The sequence below is a fragment of the Cuculus canorus genome, chromosome 2 (genome assembly GCF_017976375.1).
Source record: "Cuculus canorus isolate bCucCan1 chromosome 2, bCucCan1.pri, whole genome shotgun sequence".
Classification (NCBI taxonomy): Eukaryota; Metazoa; Chordata; class Aves; order Cuculiformes; family Cuculidae; genus Cuculus; species Cuculus canorus.
Window position 1 is genome coordinate 6,763,677 of NC_071402.1, and position 27,236 is coordinate 6,790,912.

The window sequence follows — 27,236 nt, forward strand, 5'->3', positions numbered from 1 at the left end:
CCCCTATGTAGTAGGTTAGGCTATCTCTTGGCATTTATTGCAGTTATTTTGCCTTGTTCCCTTTTGGCAGATAGCTAGAATTGCTGCCAATAGACCAAAATTAGAAATGTTAAAATCTCTGATAAAACTTGACCAAAACTTGCTCCATTTTCAGCATGACCTTATGAAAGTTTTTTTACTCTAAGCAATGAATGTATATATTCTACATAGTGTATCTGAGTAACGCCAAAGGCTTGACATGGATTGAAACACCTCTTGCTCCACATGCCTCACTGTAGGCTACCAGCCTACCTCAGACTTATGCACTCCATCGTGCACTGGAATTAGGATGTAATAAAAAATGACAGGGCTTTCAGAAACCCAATATATCCAGAAGTTCCATCACTGATTCCGCTGAAATTCAGACAATTTCTGCTTAGATGATGAAACACAAAAGTTAAGGCATTATTTTCAGAATCAACACCTTAACTGCAGGGCAGGCATGATTTGACGATCTTGGGAGGAGATTCCCCAGTGAAAAGAGAACAAAGACAACGTGAAGGACGAGCAGGTCACAGAAGAGAAGGAAAAAGAATGAAAGGATAAAAAAATGTGCATGATGGGCAAAAGACAGGTGGAAGGGGGGGATTCTTTAAAGGTGTGTACTTCAAATAAGAATACTCCTCTCTTTAAAGAAGCAAGAAGAATACAACACATTCACATTGGCTTTTTCTTGGCATATAGAATCTGTTCAGTCCCTACGTGACTGCAGCAATGCTGACCCTAATCTCCCACTTCTTATCTCTCTGTAGGATTTCTAAGCCTTTCAGTCCTCCTGAGCAAGCAAGGCACCTGGTCTCTTCATACTCTGCCATAGCAACTTGAACACCGTAGAGTAAATAGATCTCAACAGGAGGAGAAGACGCTTCTCAGGAATGATAAAACAACGGGCAAAGCAAGAACTGCCAGGTCGGCTGGTAAGTGTGGAAGTTATGGGGTTCTTATTTATCATACAGGAGTCTTGCTTAGAGAGGTGGCTGGAAGTCTTTGCCTTTGAAACATTAATCTGAGAAAGCTGAAAATGAGCAGGAGCCAGTGCTCATAAGAGGGATCAATACAGATCATGGATGGAATGAGGTTATTAATAAGTAATAAGACTGAACTTGGGAGGTAATTGAATTAAAAAGATATTTTCTAGTTGGGGCATTTCTCAGGCACTCGATTGCCACAGTAATGGCAAGAGAGAGAGACTAGAAACAATGAACTGTACAGCAAACTGACTGAAAATTCCTCCTAGTGGAAGAATCTATTTAAAAGAATGGCTAAGCCAGAACAGTTCTCCAGAAGAGAAAAATCTCAGGATATTTAACAGGGGTTGTGAACAGAAACAAGTGATCTTTGGAGTATGTGGAAATTGAAACTAAGGCTGGCAGAAGATGCCAGATAAGCTTGCAGTTTTAGTTTTTCTGGTTATTACTAGCAAGGTGACAATTTCACACAGCTGGAAGCTTAATGTCTAGGCTCTACAAATTTCTTCACCTGCAGAGATCATCTACCGTTATACAATATGGTTGTTCAGTCTTTGGCATCTTTCTCTGAAGCACCACTTGGTCTGTAGTTGTAAATGGAAGGGAAGTGCTTCACCTCGACATCATTGTGCTCCCAACAATATCTAGTCCTCCTATTCAGTCCTCTGGGATGGGTGCAAAATGCAGAAGACCTCTACTAAACTCTATGTATTTATAAAAAAATATAGAAGTCCAACTTTTCTGTATAATTTCTTACTGCATTTCTTAAGATTTTTCTACAAGTTAAACACCTTTATAGCTTTTCATGATGTGTTTTCTCTATTAAAACCTCCAGTATGTTCTCATAGATTAGAAAATTGCAACTACTAAAATAGACTAGATTATGCAATCACATAAGTAGTTATAAAGCTAAGATAACAATCACATCAGATTCTCACTACTGGGGAAAGCTTTCAGGAGAATTTTAAGCCTGATTTGTCTAATTTCCTTAAGGTAATCTCCAAGATCCAAGAATTGAACAAGGAAGTTGATAGGAAGCAGATGAGAGTGCTAGTCTTATTTCTACAATATGAAAACACAGCTAAGGGAAGAAATCCCACAAGGAGTGTATTAGAAGCAGGGAATTTGTAAGCTTGGACTCCTGCTGGGTAGTTTTTCAAATGAGGAAAGCACTTCAAATGCCTGATGGAGAAATGGGGAAGGAGCTGGCATTTCTATTCTTGTTTCAGCAGTGCTAATCATGCAGCTTTCACAGCATGTTGGTCCTATAAAAGTGGAAGAGCACACAAAAACCCATGAGAAACCTGAGTTACAATGCTGAGAGTGATTCTGTGTATTGTTCCCCTTTCAATATGTGAATCACAACAACAGTGCTTAGGTTTGCTTTTGCTTCTGCTGATTCCCATTTTTTTTTGTAAACTGCCATCAGGGACTGGACCAAACGGCCTGCAGGGCACCAACAGGGCTTGATTTCTCATTATTTAAAACAAGTAAGCATGTGCAACTTAAGCCCAACTTCAGTCTGATATAGGAAGAGGAACTAAAAGCCCTGTGTGTTCAGTACAGTTTATCCACTTTTTCCAGTAGATAAGGCATAGTTCATGGCTCAGAGACCCTTCCTCCAACCTTTCCTGCCAAGGAGATGCTTAAAAACAACCCTAAGCAGGGGCTTTACAAAGGGTAGTAAGACATTCATGGTACCAACTATGTCATCCAAGGAGCAACACGGATACAAACCAGATGCCAAATTAAACGTGTAGACAGTATGGTGGTTTGGGCAGGATGGAAAACAAATAGTAATTCAAACCTGAAGTAGATTCTTTAAGGAGATTGATTTTCAAGGCAATTAATGGCAGGATCCATTAAAAAATTCTTCCCTCTCACTATAACATACAGTTTCTCAGTTGAGCAACCCAGCCACTGATACAGTGCAGGGACACGGAGGAAATAGAAGGAGGACTCTCCTTTCTGCTACTTCATCAGATGGTAATCTAGGAAAAAAAAATTGTTTCAGTCAGGCCTCATTTTTATGGGTATGATGTGCCTTCCTGACTCACTGTAAGTTTTTCCTGTAGAAAGAAAATTGACAGTAAGGACAGCCAGTCCATGACTGTTCAGAGTGGACCCTAAAGGTGTTCTTAGAGATGAGGAACAAGTAAACACTACTCCTTCACAGTCACTGTCCTGCAACGTCTGTTCACGTTTATTCCCGTTTTTATAATAGCTACCTTTCTGGGTTACTTATTGGATATGTTAACAGCATCTAAAGCCATCTGGAGGAGCTGATATTCAGTTATTATTCAAGCCTACAGGAGAGAAAATTAATCTGAAGCTGATTAGAGAGTCCCCTTCTGTCCCCTGGCCTGTTAAGAAAGTGCTACGTACTAATAGCTTTAACTTCTATTACACTCTGATAGGATTTGCCTTTCCAAGCACTTCGTCTGGATAACAGAGTAGGATGGGGGACTGGAATAAGAAACATGTGCACACAGACTATGTGTGCGTGTGTCAAGACACGCCAGCCTGATGGTTATAGTAGCTTTCTGTATACCTCTTATCAGAGAAAAAAAAAAATCATTCAAAGTGTTACAGGGAGAAATTTCTTCCCTCATGGGTGAATTGCAAGGATCAGTAGCAGAAGATGTGGTGAGACAGAGCAAGGGGAGTCACAGTTCTGAGGATATAAACAGAAGGTCCAAAACCTAAGAGCAAGATAAAGCCCTAAATGGTGCTAAGGGGAAGCATCTAGGTAGTCTGGAGTCTTTGAGCTGTAATTGGTGACTTTTTTTATGCTGAATATAAAACTGTTGATATATACAAAGATACTTTTAACAGAGCCAAGATGATCATTCTACCGAAGCTAATGATCTAATTCTACTTAATGAGAAAACCTCAGTGTTTTTCCAGAAGATCAGGAGGAGGCATGACTCCACTAATGCTTGAATTTGAGGCATGGCATGTAATTGAGAAATAGGTTTGGTTTCATGTTTGCCTTTCTCACCTTGTAAAAAAGCTTGATGGTATTGTTTGCATGTATGCAGTGACTCACATGTATAGGTGTTTACACTGGATCCTCATCTAACGGGCGTACATAATGCCCTAGAGGGATACAGGTTGGAGGCTGAAAACACATGATGAAGAGAAGAGTTAGAAATTGTGGGTGGAATTACAAAAAATAGAGAGGACAAAGAGAATAAGTTATTGTGCTTTCTTCAACTGGATCACCCAGTAAGCTGAAGATAAGTAGGAAACCTGCTTTGCAGCTTTGCTAGAAATAAAGTTATGCATGTCAGAAGAAAGTACCATGGCACACCAACAGTCAGCAGTTTAGGAAAGTTCAATGTTCACAACTTTCTCTTTTCTGTATGGAAAATGTGAATAATGCTGTTTGGTAGATTTTGGAAAATCTGGTCTAGATCTCTGACAGAAGATGAGTTTATAGAGTTGAAGAGTCTCACAGAGAAGAGCGTTAGAGGTGCTAAATGGTATTTGATGGAGTTATCATCAGGAGATTCCCTTCATTTCTCTTCAGCCACCCATAAAATTGGGTGAAGATTACATGCAATTTGGAAAATTGTCCTGGTGAATTTGGAAACCCCCCCATCTTGATTCTGCCTCTGTCAAAATCAAGGGCAGTATCATCATTGATCGTAAAAGCTGCAGGATTAAGATGTTCTAGGGTCTGGAAGGATTTCCCAGGGTGTACCTCTGTGTTGCAGCAAACACATCTAACTTCTGATGATACTGAATATTTCCTTGTTGGTTTAGTTCTAGCACCCACCAAAGGTAGCAGATGGATTCCCCCTGAGATCTGAATTTCTGAGTCAGCACTATAGTCCCAAGGCAGAAAACCAATATTTTGTTAGAAGAGTCTTCAAACATATGGACAATATAGTGAACCTGACTGATGGTATGGACCATCCTGGAGAAGGCTGTATCATCTTAGCTCTAGCTTTAGACTATGCTCTAAAGAGAAGAGTTGGAACTACTCCATGTCTAGCTGCTCACTGGGATCCTTGTGGATTTGAGGGAAAGCAGCCTACCTGGACAAGCATTCGTTGGCAGAATCAGTGTAATGACACTAATATACAAAAATGTAGATGCTCTAGGCTTGGTAGAAAAAGTGCTCCTTATTCCAATAATTCTATGTGGTTCTTTGTAAATCAAGAGTGGGTGGAGCCAGTGCTGTAGTTGCAATGAAGTTTTGTCTGGGTTGAGATTGGTTGTCCTTTGTCTAAAAGCAGAGAGTCAGAGCGAAGCAAAGAGCCTATTTACATTTCCAGATTAAGTAAAGTCATATGATAAATGTTGAATCAAATTAACAACTCTCGCCTGATAGACTAGAACATGCTAAAGTCACTCTAAAAGTGCTAAGATCTCATACCTCATAATTACAGAAGAACTGAAAACTGCTGCTGTACAGACATTCAATGGCACATTAAGCGCCTCTGGGTCACTACTAGTGATCCATGTGGTCAGGAACAGCAAGATCTGCATGAGACAAGTATTCTGAGATTTCAAAGTGGGACTCATTGCAATCAATGCAAAACCAGCATTTGTGTCCTATGAGTCAAAGAGAAGAAAGACAATGAAGGATTCACTAGGTCTTCAATGACATTTCAGTAATAAGCAAGGTAGCAGAATGCAGCTTAGCTCCCTGGGCTCCTTAAGGATGGGGAAAAATTGCTTGGTGCACTCTGATTAGAGATGTGTTCTTTTTTCAAACCCACCAAAATCAAAGCCAAATATCTCTTCAGAGTTATTTGCACCTATAAAGCTGCATGGGGGGAAAAAAAATCCCCAAAACAAAACCAAAAAAAATCACCTTTCTTCATGATAGGATCAGAAAGTGATAAGTGATCCTGAAACCTGATCCAAGAGGCTCTCAAAAGCTCCTGTCCCTTGCAAAAATTTTGACTGAATATTGAGCCTGAAACAAGACCAGAAAGACAGTAAGCCCCTATGAACTCTGTATGCCACAGGGCCAAAATTTTGAAAGGGTTTTTAGCTCCTCATAGCACGCTCCTTGACTTGTTACTGTGAACATAAAAGGAGTCCTGAGTATAATGCAGTAATTTGGGTGAGTTTTATTATTACACCTTCCCCCTCTCCCCAAGGAATCTACCTGCTTATAATATGGACTTTTAGCTGCAGTAAACACTAAATTGCCCATCTGGCTGTAGCTAGACAGAGATACCACAAGGAAGAAATGGGATAAGAATTTAATTCTCAGCAGTTTATGGGTAAACTATTTCAACTTTTCCCTCAACTGGGACGCGTTGATTGGGGAAGGCATTACAGTGTAACTTGTGTGCCAAAGCTCTCTCAGTATGCTATAACTATACCAAAACAACTTCTCTGTATAGAGACATGAAGGAAGAGGTATCTTTGAGTTTGGATTGTCTCCTCCAAATGGGGAAATTAGTCTGAAACCACTATTGTTGTTGGCTCCATTTGAGTCTTTAGATAAACCTTTAGAAAGGTGCTTTACCCTGAAGGCGCAAATTGGAATCTCTTTAATAGCATTATAAATATAAAGTGAATGAGGGTGAGAGCAGTGAGACTCAATAAAGTCATTAAGTCATTTACACCTCAAACCAGCCTGGTTTTGAGAGGTTTAAATGATGCACAGCAGGTAATTCCATCCTTTAAGTCAAAGGAAACGTTCATTTACTATTAAGTCACAATGAATGGGAAAAAATACTTAGGATTTTAAGGGATGTTCTCTTTTCAGAGTGTTTTGGGGTTTTGGGTTTTTTTTTCCCTTGCTTATGGATATTTTTTTCCCTTTCTGCTCAATGAACAGTGGTACAGATTTTGGCAATGTCAACATGTAATCATGCTTTGAATGGGCTTTGCTCCTATGGTAACAGATTTTTAGCTGCAATTGTTCTTAGCTCTTTGAAGGTGCCATTAACCATTGTTCCCAGTGGTCTGGCTCTCTATGTGGCTTGGGCTTTCCAAGACTGGATCTCAAAAGTGTGAAGGTTGCACCGGGTAAAGGGAAGAACAGTGAGTTACTGGGAAAATAATATTGAGTCTTATTTTTATGTTTTTGCTAATTTTGCACTATGCAGAGGTCAAAGCAGCCCCAGAAGAGCTTATAGCAGCTAAGAGGCTGCTGCAAATTCTGCTAGTCTTAATGTTTCCTTGTGGAGGACCATGCCAGTGGGATTCTTTCTGCCCCATCCTGATGCATCTCCATGGCAATATGCCCTTTGCTCAACAGTGTGCAAAACTCTCACTGTGCCAGCTGCTACAGGGATCTTCGGCTGCTTCTTGAAGACATTATCTCTGGGGCGACGTCAGCAAACCAAGTGGAGTTACAGCTGAGATTTTGACAATATCTGCAACTCTGGGGCTGCATTTAAGGTCACATTTCTGTAGCTGTGCTTCCCTTCATTTAATCTTGTTTGTTCTGACGTCAATGCAAATGTAGCAGCAAGCCCATGCTGTTACATGCTTTCCTATTATTATGCGTTTTCTCTCTTAAATCATGACTGGTTTCTTAAGATTGAGATAAATTTACTATGGAGAGGGGCGGGTTGTTTTAACAGTGCAGTAGCTAGTGTGTTGGCATATTCTATCCAAATACAGAGTATCTTGCACTTAATAATTCTGTTCAATTGATTCTTGTTACAACAGCTAAAAAGCCTAGTTCACTGTGAGCTGTGCGTGCCTGTATCCTGGTGTGATTCAGCTCTGAATGCTAATGTATTAGTCCTGCCTATTTTATATATAAACAATTTATTACCTTCACATGAATTAAATTTTCATGACATAGATTAATGTATTCTGCCTACCATCTGGAAAGGTCCTGTAGCGGTCTCCAAATGGTGCAGCGATCCACATGTCATTGAAATGTAGCCCTTCCCAGAGCAGAGCATAATAGCTGAATAACACTCACAACTTTAGGACCATTGGGTAGAATGGAATAAACTGAACAGCGTCCTGCTGAATCTGGAGGTAAATTTAGATTGGAAGAGGTTACAGTGATTTTCTCGAGCAGCCCAGCAGATCTAACAGACTCCAAATTTTAGCAAAATGTCTAAAGGGCATCTATTGATTGCAAGGCATAGAGATGTTCAGTGATTTGTCTATGGCTGGGGAGCAAGTCTGTAGAAAAAAGTAGTAATAGTTCCTACATCCCCTACCTGCCCACCAGACTGCTCTATAAAGTAGCCTCTCTTTGAAAAGCAAAAGAGAGAAGAGTCAGATAATAGGCTTGAGGATAAAAGAAGTGACATCAAAATGATTCAATGTCCGTGTCACTACTGGATCAGAAGATGGGCTGTCGTTGACTCTTCTGGCCTTAAACACTAAAGCATTCAACAAGGAAATGGTAAGTTTTCAGGGAATTGGAAAGCTGTGGACTTTCAAGTCATGTTTAATCATTTTTAACAAAGAGGCTCTATTTGAAATACACCTGCTGTCAAAGCATCAGTGGATTAGCAGAACTAGCAGGTGATTCTTCTTTAACATCAATACTGGTATAACACTACATCCTCCTACAGCTTAATAAGAACATCTGAAAAATATATTTGTGGAGTGATAGTATGAAGTGAGTAATAGCCATAAAATGTGGGTAAGAAAATTATCACAAAGGGTAGAACAAATATTCAGGGCTCATCCCAGCCATTAAAGAGATGGAAACTCCTTTGCAGGCTCTGGTCCACTGCTGGCTTCCTAGTCTGAGTTTCCCTCCCTTACTTTTAGCTACTGAAGCCACAAAGTCATTGAAATGGGACAGGATCTGCTGGAAGATGAGTCACCCCACTATCTGGGGTGCTGTATGAAGTACCTATTTTCAGAGAGCATGAACTAGTCATTCTTCATTTCGGTTGAGGGTGCCCTAGACACGCAGCTCAGACTGGACTCTAGAACTGAAAGTAGCAGAGCTGAGTCCTCACAAACCTCTTCCCAAAGACTCTCCTACTATAGGGAATCCTCCAGCCTGAAGAGATTACACCTGAAGCAACCCAAAGGGAACATTCCCTAACTAAAACATGAGGCACACCTGGGCTAGAAACAACCTTGATCCTTTCTGTTGGAGGTGTGGAGATGAAAATGCATTCCAGCAAGCTGTAGGAAAGTGAGAGAGGCGCTTTTAGCATTATATCTGGACATTCAGGAAGATTTTAGTACTGGAGTCTGTTAATATTCAGTTGTCCTTGCCAAATGGCACCACAAAATGTGTCCTTACTACCAGTCTGTGTAGTTATGCCAGTTTTTCACTTCTGGCCAAATTGGTCTAACAAAACAAAAGGAACAATTCTATTTTAGGAGTAATGACCCCACAATGCTGCGGAGGGATGGGATAGAGGGGCTTGAGGGTCTTTCTTCTAAGAGATCCTTTATGTTTTAATAAAAGATAAGGCACTGCTGACATCTCCTTTCCAGAAGACACGGATGCTTATTCTTCCATTCTGAATGAAATATTGCAACGGAGAGCTGAAAAAAGGTCCTTGTCTCCCTGGCTATTTCTGAGTGCAATGGATGAGTGGCATCCACAGAACAGGCAGATTGAATGATTGCAGAGTTGCTCTCACTGCCTTCAAGGTGCTGGCCTCTGTTATCAGTGGGATAGTGCAGGGTACCAAATTAATTCCCACACATGGGTTTCCACTGCAGCAGATAGCTCCATCTCTCTGGATTTTATAGTGCCAAGTTCTAAATTAAGAATAAACGGCAAGAGGAGAGCTCAATGTCTTTGTCTCTGAAAATTCTGCTCATGCTGGAGGCATGTAACACAAGCAGGAGCTGGTAGTTGGCAGGGAATGCTGCATTTTTCATTTCAGCATCACTCCACTCACAACAGTGAGAAGATTAAGGCTAATTCTGTAATGTCACACATGCATACACGCTCCAGTCCACGTTCTAAGAGGTCTGGATAGCATGGATCCAATTGCAGATGCAGACATTGACTTCTCATACAGTCTTGTTGAAATAGCTGGGATCTGCAGTTGTTCAGGAAATTAATCTACTTATTCCAACAGCTAAGAAGATTTTTGAAGCTGAAGATGGAATCTTGAATTGTGATTTGGATCCTTAAATAAGTTGGCTGAACTTAACTAGCGCAAAGCCAGTGCTACCGTTGAAAAACAGGTCATTTATTTCTACCTTGAATCTGGATTTAGAAGGCTAATATTAATTGCTCGTATTTTACAAATCTTTGTTTTGGTCTAAATAAGGAATGATGCGCCTATTTAGATGTGGAAGTTGAAAAGTGGCTTACATGGCTTACCTGTCATCACAAAGGATCAAGAAGTCCAGGACAGGAGTTCTGCAAATTTCCTTCTTTCCTGAAATATTGTAAATCCCTACAAGAAGCTTCCCAAGAATTACATTGCGCAGTAAAACTTGGCAGTTATGGGAGAAGTCTGGAGACTCCACAATTAGCAAACTGGATGCGCTTGAAAGGGCAGATCTGTTGTAGCTTTCCTGAAACTCAAACTGGACTCGGGAGAAGCTATTAAAGCAACTACAATATTAGGAATGAGAGTGTGCCAAATTGTATGAAACGGTGTAATTCCTTCGAAGATTCCAAGAAAAAACAAATTTTAAGCATGTTTTCACAAAACATTCCTTTAGTTTAATGTTTGCAAACACTAAGTCATGTCCAAAACCTTCTCTCACCAGCAAAATAAAACACATAATTTAAAAAGAAATCCTTTACAAAGCAAGGCTTGTACTAAGGATCTGTAGAATCCCACAAAGTATAAAGAAATTGGCAAAGCAGCATGGAGAAAAACATTCAATACATGCTTAACATTACTTGACATAATTTTCGAGTGATTACACATTTTTTCATGCTTCTGTCTTTGATTATTCAACAGGTACCCCTTTCTGTAGAGCACTTGTTTTCTGAAAATTGTTGTCTAGAATTTAACCTATTTTTCAAACGAGCATAACTCCATTTCACCTGTTGCTAAGTAACTTATATTGTATAGTCTACTTACATCCAAAATGCTCCTATGGGTTAGGAGAGGGAATCAGCACAAGTTTACAGGTGGAAAATGCAGTCACAGAGGAACAAAACATCTTCTCTGCCATACACGTGCAGCTTGTGGCAGAAATGAGATTTGAAGTGGGTTCCTTGACACTGGGCTGGTGTTCAGTCCACTCCACTGTCTTTTCTTTGTTCTGTTTTAAAACTATTCTTGCTATCATTGCTGCTTTAAGATACCAAGTAGTGCAGTATAAAGACAGTTGTGGCAGAATGACAGATCATCTCTGGATCCTGCACTGAGAAGACTCAGCAGGGAGTTGAGTGATGTCTCCCCACTTACTCTACCTTGATACCTGATTGTTTTGGGATCAGAGACAGCTAGGTTTGATGTTAACGCTGTCTTCAGTGCTGCTGATTACAGACACTGTTATGTTTTAGCTTCACCAGCCTGATGGACCATCTGACCTAGAACCCACTGGCTCACAGATTACACTGGTTTGTTATTTTTTTCTGAAACAGCAAAGGAAGTCTCTGATGTTACAGGTGCGACCTTTATGCAAGCTGACAAAAGCAGACAGAGAACTGTGGGGCTGGATACTTAAGGCTTTTCTAGGACTTATTCGGGTGCTGGCTCTTTGTGACATTGTCCATTCACAATGACCTGAACTATTTACTGTAGAATCTGCAGTGGAAGCAAAGCCATTCATTCCTAGATGTTTAAACTGAATCGTTTCTCTCCCCTGCTGAATGACAGCATGTGTAATGGATCTCCACGTGCCAGAGGGCTTTTCAGTAGCAGAGCTTCAGGCATCACATGGAGAATTAAGGCACACTGAAGGCTTGGTGTTTGTTTAGGAATTGAACTTGAAAACCTCCACTCAGGGGACAAGCTTTCAACCAGATAAGCTGGAGGATTTGATCTGTGAACTTCCTTTCTTAGATATTTATGTCCTCTGCTTTGAAACGTAGCAATCAGTTGATACATGTTATCATGGGAAGGAAAAGCATCCACGTTATGTAACATCTGCTTATCACTGCAGATTATCCTATGGCAATGAGATTAAAGCTTTTCCTTATGTAGGAAGATCTTGAGATTAAGGGTTGGGTTTTGTTTGGGATTTTTTATTTTTTTTTATGTAATGTACTATAAATGCGGTTTCATCAAGCAGAGAAAGGAAACTTCAGAACTGTGACTAAGAAAACAGGGATTTTTAAAGGAAGTAGAGATTTTTAAGGGATTCCTTTCAATGATGATGTATCTATCATTATGTATACTATAATCCCAGTATTGCCGCCTTGTGGTAATGTTCACAATAGGACTGAAATGAGGGAGCACTTTGGAGCCATACAGGCAAGAGATATGCATAAAATAGAGCTTTGGATCTCAAGCTCTGCAGAGCTTTGTGATACCACAATGACCTCCTCCTAATGGATTGACTTTCTGATCAAAGTCCACCTGATTGTCAGGATATTTCTGTGTATCCCATGTACTTACAACATTCTTTCCTCATTTTGCTGTTCCTTAGTTCTGCCCTGTACACACTAAGAGAAAACCCCAGGATTAGTGAGGATGCTTTAAATCTATCTGGTTTCATATACTGTAGAATGGCAGAGGCTGAGGAGCAAGACTGGAAAGGAACCTCAGCTCAATCCCTTCTCTTGTCTTAGTCATCAAAACAGCATCAGATTTCTCTAAGACTCTTGCAAATCTCATGTTCTGCTTATAAATCAAGCATTTATTCCCTTGCAGTGAGCAGACACCTGAAATCAAAGTGAAGTAAAAATAGCAGAAGCACCCCTCTCTCTGAGGATCATCCAGTCTGGGCACTAAGATAAGGGTCATTGAATTCCTGTTTATGGGGGACACCAAGTTTCTTAGATCTGAGGCCATTCTATGCTAATTTGCCACTGTGCTACAGTGCATGCAATAAATTTAGTAAAACAGTAAAAACATATTGTGACTCTTCTTGTCTGTGCCCTTCCATTGCTGTATAGTTTATATCAGAAGAATCAGCAAGCTCAGACTGGGAAGGAAAGTATTTAAATTACATGAAGGCTGTGGTTTCTAAATAAAGACTAGTGGTCCCTTTGATAATACCACTATCATAATACTTTGATCCTGAGAGCTTGAAGCAGTCATTCTTTCTATGGGTCTCTCATTGACTGCAAAGGGAATTTTGGGCACAGAGCAATTACCTACACAAGATTGGGCCAATTACTTAATTAAATTTTAAGTAGGAGTATATACATAGCAGATGGACATTTTGAGAAGGTACTGAGTAATGTGTGCAGGGTAACAGAGGAGGCAGCTTATCTTGCATATTAGCCTTGGATGGGGTTTAAGTGTATTAACATTAGGACTCCAATTGGATTTAGGTGGTGGGTAAAATTTCTCCAAGCCTTCTTAACAGGGCTGAATTTTCCTCAGATGAATGCAGCAGAGAATGATTCAATCACATAATCATTCTCATCTGAAACTAGCCTGAAAAAAAGAGAATGGCCATAGTTAGAAAGAGGCACTGTGTAGGTAGCTTGTTCTATAGACTTGGATAGGTGGCTAGATTTTAGCTGAGTAATCACTTTTTAAAGGCAGCTAAAAGGCTTTTCAATCAAAAGCTTTAAAAAATGATAATCTGTAGGCACTATATTGTTTGCCTTTTCATCCTTTCTACTCCTATACCTCACTTTGCATAGCAGTTTTCACTTTGTCTCATTACTTCATTTGCCTGCATTTTAGGACAAGGGTTTGTTTATATTTATTTTATTTCATTTTACAATTACAGAGCTAGGCAGCCTTAGTTGTTTTCTGGGAATATAGTAAGACACAGAAAAGGCAAGAGGAGTATCATTTTTATTTACAATTATACAAAGCTCGAGTACTTAAAAAAGAAATCCCAGTAATATCAGTGAGCAGGAATTATCAATGCAGATTTAATTAAATGAGATGAGAAGAACTGTTAAGTAAACAGCTCATGTTCTCTGTTCATCAGAGGAAAAACAAGTTTATACTACCATTTAAGAAAATATCTTTATGATAATAAGGTCTAGAAGTACAAGATATAGTTAAGAATATTGCTTTTGACTATCCCATAAAATATATAGTCTGTACATGAAACAAAGACCGTAATGAAAAAGAGACCTTAGTGAAGACAACTTGTCTGGGCAGAAGCATGGAGAGAGTCCATCTCCTGATGCCACCCATGAGCCCATCATTGTCTACACAGCACTAGAAAGTTGAACAGAAAAACCTGTTTACAATGAGATGTTTGTATTAATGATGAAAATAAGGAGCTTTTCCCAACCATGCCATAATTTCTCAGAACAATGGCAATAAATGAAATCCAGGTTTGCCACATCTGCCATTTAGAAGTTCTTTTATTTAGTACCTCAGAAGTATTGCTTTTGGAACTAAGCAATATCCACAGTGTCCAGGACATATCTAGGCCAATTTAAGGGTATTTTCTGTTGACAAAAGCAAAACCATCATTGGTTTAATTGTCTATTACTCATGGAAAAGCACCTTCTGAAATTAGGTAGAATTTTGGTGGAAATGAAGACACTTGCCCTGCCCTACAAAGCACATGTCAGTTTATGCACAGGAGTGAACTGAGTGATCAGCCTCATCAGAAATGCCCATCACACAACATGTCAGAGGACAAAGGGAAGAACCCACACCTGATCCTGGACAAGCTGGAAAAGTGAGCCTGTGTGAATCCCATGAAGTTCAACAAGGCCAAGTGCAAGGTCCTACACCTGAGTTGGGGCAACCCACGGTCTCAATACAAGATGGGGGATGGTGTGATTGAGAGCAGCCCTGCAGAGAAGGACCTGGGGGTGCTGATTGATGAGAAGCTCGACGTGAGCTGGCAATGTGCACTGGCAGCCCAAAAGGCCAACCATATCCTGGGCTGCATCAAAAGAAGCGTGACTAGCAGGTCAAGGGAGGTGATTCTGTCCCTCTATTCCTCTCTGGTGAGACCTCACCTGGAGTATTGTGTCCAGTTCTGGAATCTTCAGTGTAAGAAAGATAGGGAGCTGTTGGAACAGGTCCAGAGGAGGCCACAAAGATGATTGGAGGGCTGGAGCACCTCCCTCCCATACGAAGACTGGCTGAGAGACTTGGGGTTGTTCAGCCCGGAGAAAAGAAGGCTGCAGGGAGACCTTTTAGCGACCATCCAGAAGCTGAAGGGGGTTTACAAAAAGGCTGGGGAGGGACTTTTTATAAAGGCACAGAGTGACAGGACCAGGAGGAATGGCCAGATTTAGACTAGACATAAGGATGAATTTCTTCATGATGAGAGTGGTGATCATGATGAGAGCTGTGGATGTCCCCTCCCTGAAAGTGTTCAAGGCCAAGTTGGATGGGGCCTTGGGCAGCCTGATCTAGTGGGAGGTATTAATGTAACAATTAACAGTGATGGTTAATACAATGTATGATAATGATCCCTACATTTGTTTGTTTTCTTTAAGGGTATCCCAATGGCTGAAGAAAAGCCCAAGTATAACTGCAGTGTCAGTGAAGTCACCATTGTGAATCTGCAGCCTGAGAAAAATCCCATTCTCATCTTGCCAGGAGGGAAGCCAGGAAGTGAACACAGAAACCTTGGTTTCCATCCTCCTTCTCCAAGGATTTCAGAGAAAAGGCTATCCCAGGGAGACAAAAAATTGTGGCCAGAAAAGGTGAAAAAAGAAGGGGCTTTGTCTCCCAGTCTGCATCGTGCAAATGAGTTTGGTAGCACAGAGAATGTTACCCTGAAGAGGCCGGTGAAGCTGGCCCCTCTGGAGATCCCTGTGGAAGTAAAAGAAGCCCAGCTCCAAAAGATTATGAGCATCCAGAGAGAAGCCCAAATGGCTGCTCAGAAGCTGATGGTCATCAACTCCATGCGCAATGAACTCCATGTGAAAAGAGCAAAGAATCTGGCTCAGGGGGAGATGGAAAACCTTCAAAAGAAAAATCTGAGTGAGAAGGCTGCTCTGGAGAATAAAGATGACCCCCTACCCCCTAAAAGCAGCAAACCCCTGGGAGAAATTCAAATTATTTTGCCTACAGAGACAACCTCTAAGTTGACTAAACAACCAGGAGTGGAAGAGGCTCCCAAGGCAATCTGTAAACCATTAATCCCTACTCTCCACGTATCTGATGTGCACGAAGAGTCTAACAGCCCTGATAACATCTCTGATCCTTGCCAGAATGTTTCTCGGCGCCGATTCAGAATAAGGCATGTGAAAGAGCAGCAGGAAGATCATGGGAAAGCCAAACCCTTAAAGGTCACAGATCTAAGTGTGGGAGAAGGCAAGCAGCAATCTGCAGGTCAACGAACACAAAAAACCCTTAGTGATGCAAGCAAGCTTATTGAAAATGTGGCCAAAAAGCAGAAGGAACGAGGAGCAAAGCAAGGTGAAATGGATGAAGCCTCGTTTGTGAGGAGGCAGTCTATTCGAAGGATGGCCTTGGGAGACATCATCCAGGTAGATGAAGACTGAATATCACATACCATGTAACGCACAGGAGATTTGGACACAGCACCTACCCAGTAAAATGTTTTAGACTGCCCACTTATATAGAAGCCCTCAGAAGAATGTCTCGAGACATTATTAGACAATAAAGTGAAAATAAGTTAACATTGTTGAACACCTCTGTCATTTCTGAGATGCTCAGACAAGTGATTCATAGGGCATATATCCTCTTACTACACTCAACCAGAGAAAGGCCTCAGCTACAATTCTGGGTCCAGCATGGTATACAACATTTTAAGACACACGTGGACCATGAAGAAAAAATCTGAATGTGGTGTGGGTGAAGGGGCCAAGAGAAAAATAGGAACTAGAAAATATTGTGTCTGAGGCAAGACATGAAAGAAATAATATTATTTACTTCTGAGAATACAGACCTCCCACTTTCAGCTGGGGCAAGTTTGTTTCAGAAAGACACGACCAAAATGTTCTTCATATCTATTTTTGGCAGAACAAAAAATAATTAGCTTAAGATTTAGCAAGATACATTTAAGTCAGAAAAGGAGAAATACTTTTAAGGACAATAAACACTGAAGAATGCTGTTTGCAGAGATGAGAATCTTTGTCATTGAAATTTAAATAATACATTAGACAAACACCTGCCAAGAACGATTTCAGAAGTGTTAATCCTTCATTCAGACATGACAAGGATCGGATGATCTGTAATGTCCTTCAACCTCTATTTTCTTATATTGTATTGTCTATCTTTTCGGTTGTCCACTTGCAGGACTACTAACCAAGCTGTGTAGTGCAAAAATGTGCAATAAAAGTAACTTTTCACTTTTCACTGATTCTTATTCATTTTCTTACAAATATATTCATTGAATCCTTCAGAAGGCAGCATCCAATCAATGACTGCTTCTACCTGATTTCTTCAGATCTGCTTCTGTTTATATCTCCCAGTTTCTTGGGAAAAGGAGAAGCAGCTAATGGTTAGATTTTCATTGGCTTGTTACAAGAACCACTTTTTACCTGTTCACCTTTTGTCACTTTTTAAGATCACTGTCAACTTTTGAAGACTGGGTATTATTTTTATGCATAATATGAAATAAACCAAGCATGCACAGTCTCCACTTAGTCCTAGGAATCTTTTTAGGGAGCAAAATCTATTTTATGGGTTTTTCTAAACAGCTATTATGACAATTTACCAGTGATGCTAGCACAGCACAAATATTATAAATAAGATTAAAATGTAATGAGATTTGCCTTGCAAATAGTTTTACAGCAAAAATTAGGATGTCCATTGTCTTCTGGTAGTTTAGTTTCTTGATTTGTTTTTTTAGTACAGGTCTTTTAAAACAACAATGTTGAGACTTGTCATAAAATTACAAGAGTTGGCAAAAATACATGAATGCTTTTGGAAAAACAGAAGGTTGTTAGAAACAGCAGAACTCAGACTTTAAATACACTGGGTTGATGGGAGAAAAGAAGAATGAAGCACTTTCTTTATAGAAAAGAGGAAAGCCTACTTTTGCCTTTTTTCTTTCCAACCATGTACATGATGAAGACAGCCAAAGAGGGAGCAGATGAGGTCTTGAAAACTATTTCAGTCTCCTTCTGCATTTCAACAGTATCATAGAATCACAGAATCACCAGGTTGGAAAGGACCCACCGGATCATTGAGTCCAACCATTCCTAACACTACCTAAACCATGCCCCTCAGCACTTCATCCACCCGTTCCTTAAACACCTCCAGGGAAGGTGACTCGACCACCTCCCTGGGCAGCCTGTTCCAGTGCCCGATGACTCTCCATGAAAACTTTTTTTTTCTGATATCCAGCCTGAACCTCCCCTGGCAGAGCTTCAGGCCACTCCCCCTTGTCTTGTCCTCTGTCACCTGGGAGAAGAGGCCAGCTCCCTCCTCTCCACAACCTCCTTTCAGGTGGTTGTAGAAAGTAATAAGGTCTCCCCTCAGCCTCCTCTTCTCCAGGCTAAACAACCCCAGCTCTCTCAGCCGCTCCTTGTGAAGAGAATCAGAAAATGTGAAACATTTTTTTAGATTACAAGTTCTTTGATTATTCTCTTAGTAATAGAAAAGCCAGCACCGAGAGATTCTTCTGGAACTCATTTGTACTTTTTGTTGAAGAGAAAATACATGTTACCAGTATTGAAACTATGTCCAGGTTTGTCACAGCAGTGGTAACAGTACGAATACAAATACAAATCACCTTGTGACTTCCCACCAGCTTTATCTGCCAATTTATCTGCCAACTCTGGTGAGAGTAACTGTGGAATGAGGGCTCAAAGCTATTCAGGCCACATAATTCATGCTGAATAAGGACGGTTCTAATAGTTCAATACAAAGCAAGGAATTAAAATTAAATGTTAAGCCAGTAATAAACAGTGTGAGAGGTATGTCCTCCTTGTGATGTCTGGGCAGTAAGGAGAAATGGTAATTTAATTCTTAAACTTAAATGCATTTCTGACTCACTGCACCTACTTAATTGTGAATATGAACTGCAATCCCAACATGTTTTGGTGGCATCTCAAAAATTCCCAGCCAGACAGTAATCCAAACAGTATTAATGTGAACTCCAAAGAAAATGCTACTAAGATTTGCAGTTTACAGTAGAAGGATGGCATGGGAGAGCAGCTGAGATCTTGAGCCTAGCCTGGCTCACCTGAGAAGCTGTTGCCCTTCGTTAAGACATGATGTAAGAAGGTTCCTCAAGTGGGTATTTGAGCCCACCTGGTTGAGACTCCTGTCTTGGAAATACAGTGACAACTCAACTAGGATGAACAACATGCAATCGTCTGGAACTGCGTGAAGCTTACTAGATGTATCAGAATTACTTGCTATTGCTCTACTCCTTCATTTAGCTCTTTTAATGCAACTAAATGCATTAAATCATGTGTCCAGGAACAACTGTCGAATTGTTGCTTTGAAAATACGACACAGTGAGAGTGAAAAGGACTTAAGAGGTCCCAACTTTGTCCTGTGGCTTCAATGGCAAATTGTGGCCAGATGTGTGGGCAGGAGACTCTTGATTACAGTAAGGGGTTAAAACACTTTTCCACCTTCTGCACTAGCAAGTTCATTGATGAAATGGTGTCTCCAGGATCCAGTGTTCAGCTTTATGTGGAATTCCACAGTCTGTGCCCTATGCTTCAAAAAGCATGTTTACTTATGGAAAAGTGCTGGAAGGCTAATCTGGGAAACTTACCTTCTGCAAGAAAGGGAAGAAGTTTGATCTGCAGTTTATCTAAAGTTCTTCAAGGAGAGAAAAAAGAATATAAAAAATTCAGAGGAAGCTGAATCTTGAGAAATTCATACAGGAAGTGGATGCAGCATTTTAACTCGGGCTGCTGATCCTTTAATGCAATATAAATGCTTGCTGTCCTGGCTCTTTGTGCTGGTTAGACCTTCCCATCACCCCCTTATGCTGGCACTGCCTCTCAGACAGCAGTGCAGTGACCTAGAGCAGGTAATTTGACATAGCAAATTCCCCCCAAAATGAGTTTTCAACTGGGATCTGTCCCAGTCTTGATTTACAGAATGGCTTCAGCAGTGCTTGTGTCAGCATGAAGGAGGCAAGGACAAGAAGAACGCATTGATTTTGGTGACCAACCATACTCCTGTAATGTTAAAGTGTGTCTAAACTACACTTTGAAGGCAATAAACCATCATATCAAACTGCCAAGTAGCACAGTGGACTCTGACATGATACAAATACTTGAAAAATTGAGTACCATCCTTAGACTTCTGTATACTGAAGAGTAATGTTTTACCTAGAAGAGCAGTCTGGGGAATATTATGCTCCACTCTCCATTCTGAATCCGTGCATCATTCTGCTCTACTATGGTTTTAAACCTATCGAGTCTGAAAATTGATGATAGTTAACTGTTTTCTCTAAGGGAAAATTATATCAATGCAGGAGCATCAGGGGAAGTCTTGTACTTGTCCAAACCATTAGAAGAGAGTGCTCCCTAAATGTAACCTTTTGGCAGTAAAATAGGTGTAACTTAAAGATGTCTAATTCTTGCTAGTGTATAAGGTGAATAATGAAAAGGTAGTTCAGCACATACATAAAAAAACATTTAGAGGGCAAATGTAATTTCAAAATAACCTAACTGAAAAAGCAGGATTAGGACAAAAGAGAGATTTTTGCTAGAGAAAACAGCCTACATAGAATCATAGAAACATAAAATCATAGAATAGTTAGGGTTGGAAGGGACCTTAAAGATCATCTAGTTCCAACTCCCCTGCCATTGTCAGGGGCATCCCTCTATACCAGGTTTCCCAAGGCCCCATCCAACCTGGCCTTGAACACCTCCAGGGATGGGGCAGACACAACCTCCCTGGGCAACCTGTTCCAGTGTCTCACCACTCTCATGGTGAAGAAATTCTTCCTAACATCTAGTCTAAATCGGCCCCTCTATGTTTATACCCACTCCCCCTCATCTTATCACCACAAACCCTTATGAATAGCCCCTCTCCAGCTTTCCTGTAGGCCCCCTCATGTACTGAAAGGTCACTATAAGATCTCCTCTGAGTCTTCTCTTCTCTGGGCTTAACAAGCCCAACTCTCTCAGCCTGTCCTTGTATGGAAGGTGCTCCAGCCCTCCAATCATCTTTGTAGCCCTCCTCTGAACCTGTACCAACAGCTCAATATTCTTCTTACATTGAGGATTCCAGAATTGGACACAGTACTCCACATGAGGTTTCACAAGAGAGGAATAGAGGGGCAGAGTCACCTCCCTCGACCTGCTGGCCACCCTTCTTTTGATGCAGCCCAGGATACAGTTGGCCTTCTGGACTGCGAGTGTGCATTGCTGGCTCATGTCAAACTTCTCATCAACCAGCACCCCAAAGTCCTTCTCTGCAGGGCTGCTCGCAGTCACATCATCTCCCATCGTCTGCTGAAAACGGGAATTGCCTCAACCCAGGTGCAGGACCTTGCACTTGGCCTTGTTGAACCTCATGAGGTTCTCTTAAGCCTCACATCAAGGTGGATATTGTGGAGGGGAACCGAGCACTGCTCCCAATAACATGCTGTATGTTTAGTATCGCTCCTTGAAGTTGATTCAGTTGCTTTGTCTTCAGACTAACATCAGACAAAATCTGACTCAGTAATGTGTTGGAACTGGGGATGAAACAATCAGCAGAACAGAGATTTAATTGACCCATGAAAACATTCTCAAATATTGCACACGAAGGGAAAAAATCTAGCAACTAAACAATGAGGGGGGATCTCTTTTCTTATGTAAATAAAGTTCATAAAGGAATAAATAGTGCTTCAAGGATTCATATCTTTATTCATTCAGTATTATTATTATTCATTCAGGTGGTTTCAAGAGAAAACCTCTTTGATTGCATATTCCGTTTTTCTGCCTTTACTTCCAATGTTTTTGCAATTCAGGAACGCAGGAGGTAATTTCATTTCTGTATTGCAAAAGCAGGTTCCATTGCTTTCCCCTAGGCTGTGGAAAATCAGAACAAAAAGACTGTCTCTACTACAAAGATGTTTTAGGCTCATTGTAAAATAAAGAGACAGTGGGTGGACACAACAAACACAAGAACCAGTGAATAGTGAGATCCTTTCCAAATCAGAATCATGAGCAAAAGTTGGAGATCAGTGACACAATAATCTAATTTAGGAATAGTGCATATTTCATAAATAGCACCTGCCACCCCCAGAGGGTTTTACAGGCTTCACAGTACAGCAAAATAACACTTTTTAGGATGAGGGGGAAAAGGGCAAATTCTTGATTGATTCTAGAGTCAGACATGGTGGCTTGTTGGAAGTCTGAAGAGGACAACCTAGACATAACTGGATCCCAGTCACGACTTGAACCAGATGGGAACACTATGAAATAGCCAAATGTCTTGGCTGTCCCCTACAACATGCAGAAATGTCCCTGGAGACACTGCCTGAATGTTTGCTCGCAGTTCTTTCTCCTTTCAACCTGCAGTAGGAAAACTCAGTCTTGGATGGAAGACAAGAGAGAAAAGATTAAGGAAAACTTTTAGAAGTGAGAGTCTGGAACAGCAGGCTAAATTTTTTTATCTTTATTATTACTTAATATTAGATTCCCTTTGCAATTGCCCTTATATTGTCAGTGAATGGCATATGGATTTTGTGGAGAATTATAGGAAACAATGGTGTAGTCATCAACAGACTAGAAGAAGGGAAAAAAAGAACCAGAAACATGGAACCTAGGAGGTCTCCAGAGACTGTCTTCAGTCTGATGCCAGTCCTGCTTGCTTCAAGCTTTTTCCTGCCTCTTCAAATTGCAAAGACTGAAAGTTTTAAAAATCCCTGTCAAAGACAAAAACCATCAGATGGGGCAAGTCTGGATGAGCCTGCGTCAGGCCCACCAGTAATGAATCAAAGACACTGTACTGCAGTCTATCCATGCACTTCTCTGGGGTGAATCACAGGGAGAAAGATCCCACACTAGAGACTGTGATCCCAATGGTACTGCTCAACTGACAGTTCAAACGGCAGTAGGGTTCTTTGCAGAAAGGCTCAGCAATTACTATCAGTAGGGAAAGTACTGTTTTTCCAGACTAGGATTTCTAGTTGTCAGTGTAAGGCTGGGAAAGCATAAATGCTGGCTCTGATTTCTCCTGCTCATGTAACCTGGGCACATTAAACTCTTGGAAAACATCCTTACAACTTCAGAAATGGGCTGGCACCATGCTTGCCTCTGGGATCAATGTGCTTCTGCTCTCAGGCCATTTGTACCAATGGGTTGCCTTAATTTTCAGTTTGTTAGAGACACGATTTTAAACATAATTGTTTCCTCTGAATATTCACTGAGGCCCTGGCGTTAACATGCTTTCAGGCAATTGCAGCAGAAACCTCAACAAAAGGAATAGTGCTGGAAAATCATTAGCAGAGAGTACTTTTAACTTTGTACCTTGAGTACATAGGCTTCTACCCTGGGCTGGCTTGCTGACATTTCTTCTGTGTCCAGAAATGTATTGTAGTAGCAGAAGTTCAAATTGGTTCAGTTAAAATAAAAGATGTGTGGAGCCTCCAGCTAAACCCAGAAGGAAATCCAAAGAATGGGCTGTTAGAAGTAAAAAACACACAGTGTATTTTTCTTCCTCATACTTCTTTACTTGCTAATTCCTGCTGGAAATAGGAACAGGAGCTCTGAAATACTTTTTGAGTGTTTCCAGCCCAGTAAGGAACAGAAAGCAGCACGCAAGCACCTTGTGAAAGCATCAATTGTGTTTTCTAAGCAAGAAAGATCCAAAAAGTCCAATGTAGTTGAGATGAGCAAGGAACACAAGGTCTTGGTGTACCCAAGACTTTTTATTTGGTTTTGTAGTCTAAATCTATCAGCAGGACCTCAGTGAATTTCGGAGGCAATCTTTTTTTCTTAGGTCTGCTACAGCTACAACTATCCAACTCCTGACAGACGTCTGAACAGGGATTTATTCTAATAACCCTACGCTGTATGTCAGAGGCGAGTCAAATGCACAGTGAGAGATATTTCAGTTGAGGCTGGAGGCACTCAAAGCATATCAAAAGCAAACTCCCAAATGTCCCAAGTGAAATTCACTTGGGTTGTATAAGCCACATCCTCTGAAATCCTGCTTTCATATGACTCGGCTGACTTGTTTGGCTATTTGCTATTTGTCCTATTGAGGCTACAGATTTTAAGATGTAGGTACAGACTTGACATAAGAATATGAGGGAAAACATGTTGAAAAGTAGTTTCTTGATTACTGATCACATTGCAGAGAGGGAAGTGTGGACTTTTTTGTTGTTAATTTGCCACAAAATTTGAGGGGAGATTTTCCCCTCATATTTCCATTTCCACTTTGTGTTTTGAGATTACTTACCAACTACTGTCATTGGTAAAACAGACTTGAAACAGGGAAAGATTTAATATAGTTTTAAAATGGCTTTCTCCTCCTCTGCGTGTGCCACCTTTGGCCCTTTCAGAAACCTGTTTCCCCCCGACTCTGGGATCCCTAGTTTTCCTGAGGGTCTCAGCCGTGCCCTGTGCCAGTGCTGTTGGTGCCAGCTTGGACCTGCATGGGGCAGATGTGGTCTCTCCTCACAGAGGCTGCTCTGTAGTTCCCACTGCCAGTGCCTGGGTACTGATGCCCTATATGCACAGTACACTCCAGAGTTGTCTCAGGATGCTCCTGTGGATGGCAGGGACTATGCTCTGGATTTACTGTTTCTCCAGCCGTCACTTTTTTATAGCTGCAAGACTATTTTCCCACCTCTGAAAAGACCCATCGGCCATGCCAATGCTAAGCTGAATGCAGAGAGAAACACTATCTCTCTTCCACAGATGGGGAACCCAGTGATAGCCCCTGGTCTCACCACCCAGCCAGCAGAGCAATCTCTATATCCACAAGGAGCAAAACCTAAAGTCACCTTTAATAATCTCTTAGTCCCAGCAACCCAAGACTGCTTATTAGAAACAGATGTATGGAAGATTTTTCTGTTTTTCATCTTGAAAGTGAGCATCCTTTTTCATGGCCTTAATTCAATTAATGTTTTTCCATTACTAGTTTTCCTTTGTTCATCATTTTCCCATTTTAGAGATCTGCCAGTGCAAGGTAATGAAAATGTAAGCAAAGCCAGGGTTGTGTGGGCGGGAAGTAAACTCTGGTGTTAAGTTAAAAATCACAGTTTGAGGTCTGGGTGCACTTCCAGTGGTAATTCACTTGCTAAATCAACCAGTTTGTTCTATCATCAAGCTGTCATTTCTAAGCAGTTCTGCACCAGCTTCCTGCCAGAGACTATTAAGCAAGTCATTATTATTTCAGCCCCATTAGCTAACAGGATACACCTCTCTACCCATGTAAAGATGCTAATCAGCTGCACCTTGAAGCAGGATATTCAGCCTTTTGCTTCTGAGGTATGGCTTCCTATACCATTACTAAATAGCAACTTGAACTTTAGAGCAAAGAGCAGAGCATTCAAGGGGGATATAACCTAACTTCTTTACCTGGCCATGGTGCCAGGAGTAAAGATGAGCTTGGGACCAGGAGCTACAGATTCCATCAGGAAAAGAATAAAAACGATCTTTCCTATCTGAATATAATGGTCAGCTCAAACCACCTGCCTCCTTTTTTCTCCTTCAGCTACCTTTGGAAACTGAATAGATGCTGTGAAGTCACCTAGGTGCCTATCGTAATTCCTTCCCTGGCCTTAGTTACCAAAGGATCAGACTTGGAATTTCACTCCCATTTTGTCAGACATAGCCAAACCTGCTGGACTTCAGGACCAAGAGGGTTTCTCATCTCTCAGCCTAACAGCTGTGAAGCTGCTGTGGTTATGTGTCCACAGGCTCAGCCTGAAGTGAGGTTCAGTATATGTTCATTAGACACAAGCATACATACACACGCATACTACAGACTCCACATGAACCCAGACACACAGAATAATGCAGACAGAAATTATTTTTGTTTTTCATTTATTGACATCCACATGAACAAATCCAGCACTCACAGAAGCATCCTCTCCTCCTCTCTAGCTGATCAGGATTGAAGGCTGCTATTGGAATATACACACATGACATGGGTCTAACCGCAGCTGGGAACTCCGGTCTGCCCAGTACTTAGCTCCTGGATCACGGTCTCCTCCAGTTCCTGCACTCAGACCTCTTATCCCAGTCTCCAGCCACCCTGCCTTGCAGTTCACTAGTGTTGACTAGTGAGCGTTTCATGAGGGTACAGGATAGACTGTAGTGATGAAGTACTGTGTGTACTGTGAGAGTAATATACTCACCAGTAACATGGTAACACATGTCCAGCTCCTTTTCCCTTTGTTTCCCTGCTCTTGTTTCTCCCCAGTTTACTTCAATCCCTCCCATTCCCCACCTAAGTTTCTTAATCTAAACACTCCATAATACACTCTGTACATTTCTGTAACCTTGTTAAAACCTTCCATCCTAAAATTTACACAGTCCCCAAATTATCTTCCCATTACAAGTCCTAAACACCTCTCTGCAAAACTGTTGGAAGTGGCACAGCTTTCTGGGGAATGACTACTTTTGTTTGGCTTCTCTTGATGGGTTCCACACCAGTACCATGTTATAGGCTTTCTCTCTGAAGGTCTGAGGAGCAGCTGGTTTAGTGTGCTGGTTTTCATTGGTTAAGTTTTCACCATGCAGATAGATGGTGAATCTGTGCTTAATGTTTTGTGCTCTATCCCCATTCATCACAGAAATTTTCACCTCTGTCAGCATATAACACCCGCCTAAATGGCCTACATTTAAGGCCATTATGTATCACTATGTAGTTTCCCCACTTTCTTTCCAAACTGCTTATTTTTCATAAACCTTGAAGAAAAAAAAAAATATGGATTTTTTCAAACATTGGCAAGTGGCTTTGTCCTGCGGTCCTACAAAGGGTTATTGCAGTAGCACTCCAGCAGATGGCTGGCTTCTGTCATGAATAAAACTATTCCATGGAAAGCAAAGCACATCGTGCAGCAGAACATTTGCAGGAAAGAGCACAGATTTATTTCCTCCAGCTATTGATTAATACAGTAGCTCTCTTTTCACTTTGGACTGTTTAATGAAACTTGAAATAAAAACAATCCTGTGCAGTTCAAGGAAGACAAATATGACAAAGCAAAGTAAATCGCTGACATGAAAAGATTCACTATTCCCTAAAGAAAAACCACCAAACTTCAATCCTTGTTCAGCACTCCTTTTTAAAAACTAGTACTGCTGAAGTATTTAACACTTTTATTCTGTACAGATTCTCTTTGTGTCATGCTAAAATAAGTGCTGTTGCTCTTCCCCAGAACCAAAGGAAAAAGGCTAAATGTATTTAGCCAAACAGA

The 27,236-nt window shown here is 40.9% G+C and overlaps 1 protein-coding gene across 1 annotated transcript; it reads left to right on the forward strand.

The window, feature by feature from the left end:
* The first annotated feature begins 814 nt into the window (after positions 1 to 814).
* LOC128851100 (uncharacterized) lies at positions 815 to 17,254 on the forward strand. Its single transcript, XM_054057119.1, has 2 exons — positions 815 to 956; positions 15,427 to 17,254. Exons 1-2 carry the CDS (start codon positions 915 to 917, stop codon positions 16,438 to 16,440), a joined length of 1,056 nt encoding a protein of 351 aa, XP_053913094.1. The 5' UTR covers positions 815 to 914; the 3' UTR covers positions 16,441 to 17,254.
* Positions 17,255 to 27,236: the final 9,982 nt, after the last annotated feature.

Coding starts and splice junctions, on each gene's coding strand:
- LOC128851100 (XM_054057119.1), top strand. CDS start 915: ATGATAAAACAACGGGCAAAGCAAGAACTGCCAGGTCGGCTG. Junction 957..15,426: donor AAGAACTGCCAGGTCGGCTG/GTAAGTGTGGAA, acceptor GTTTTCTTTAAG/GGTATCCCAATGGCTGAAGA.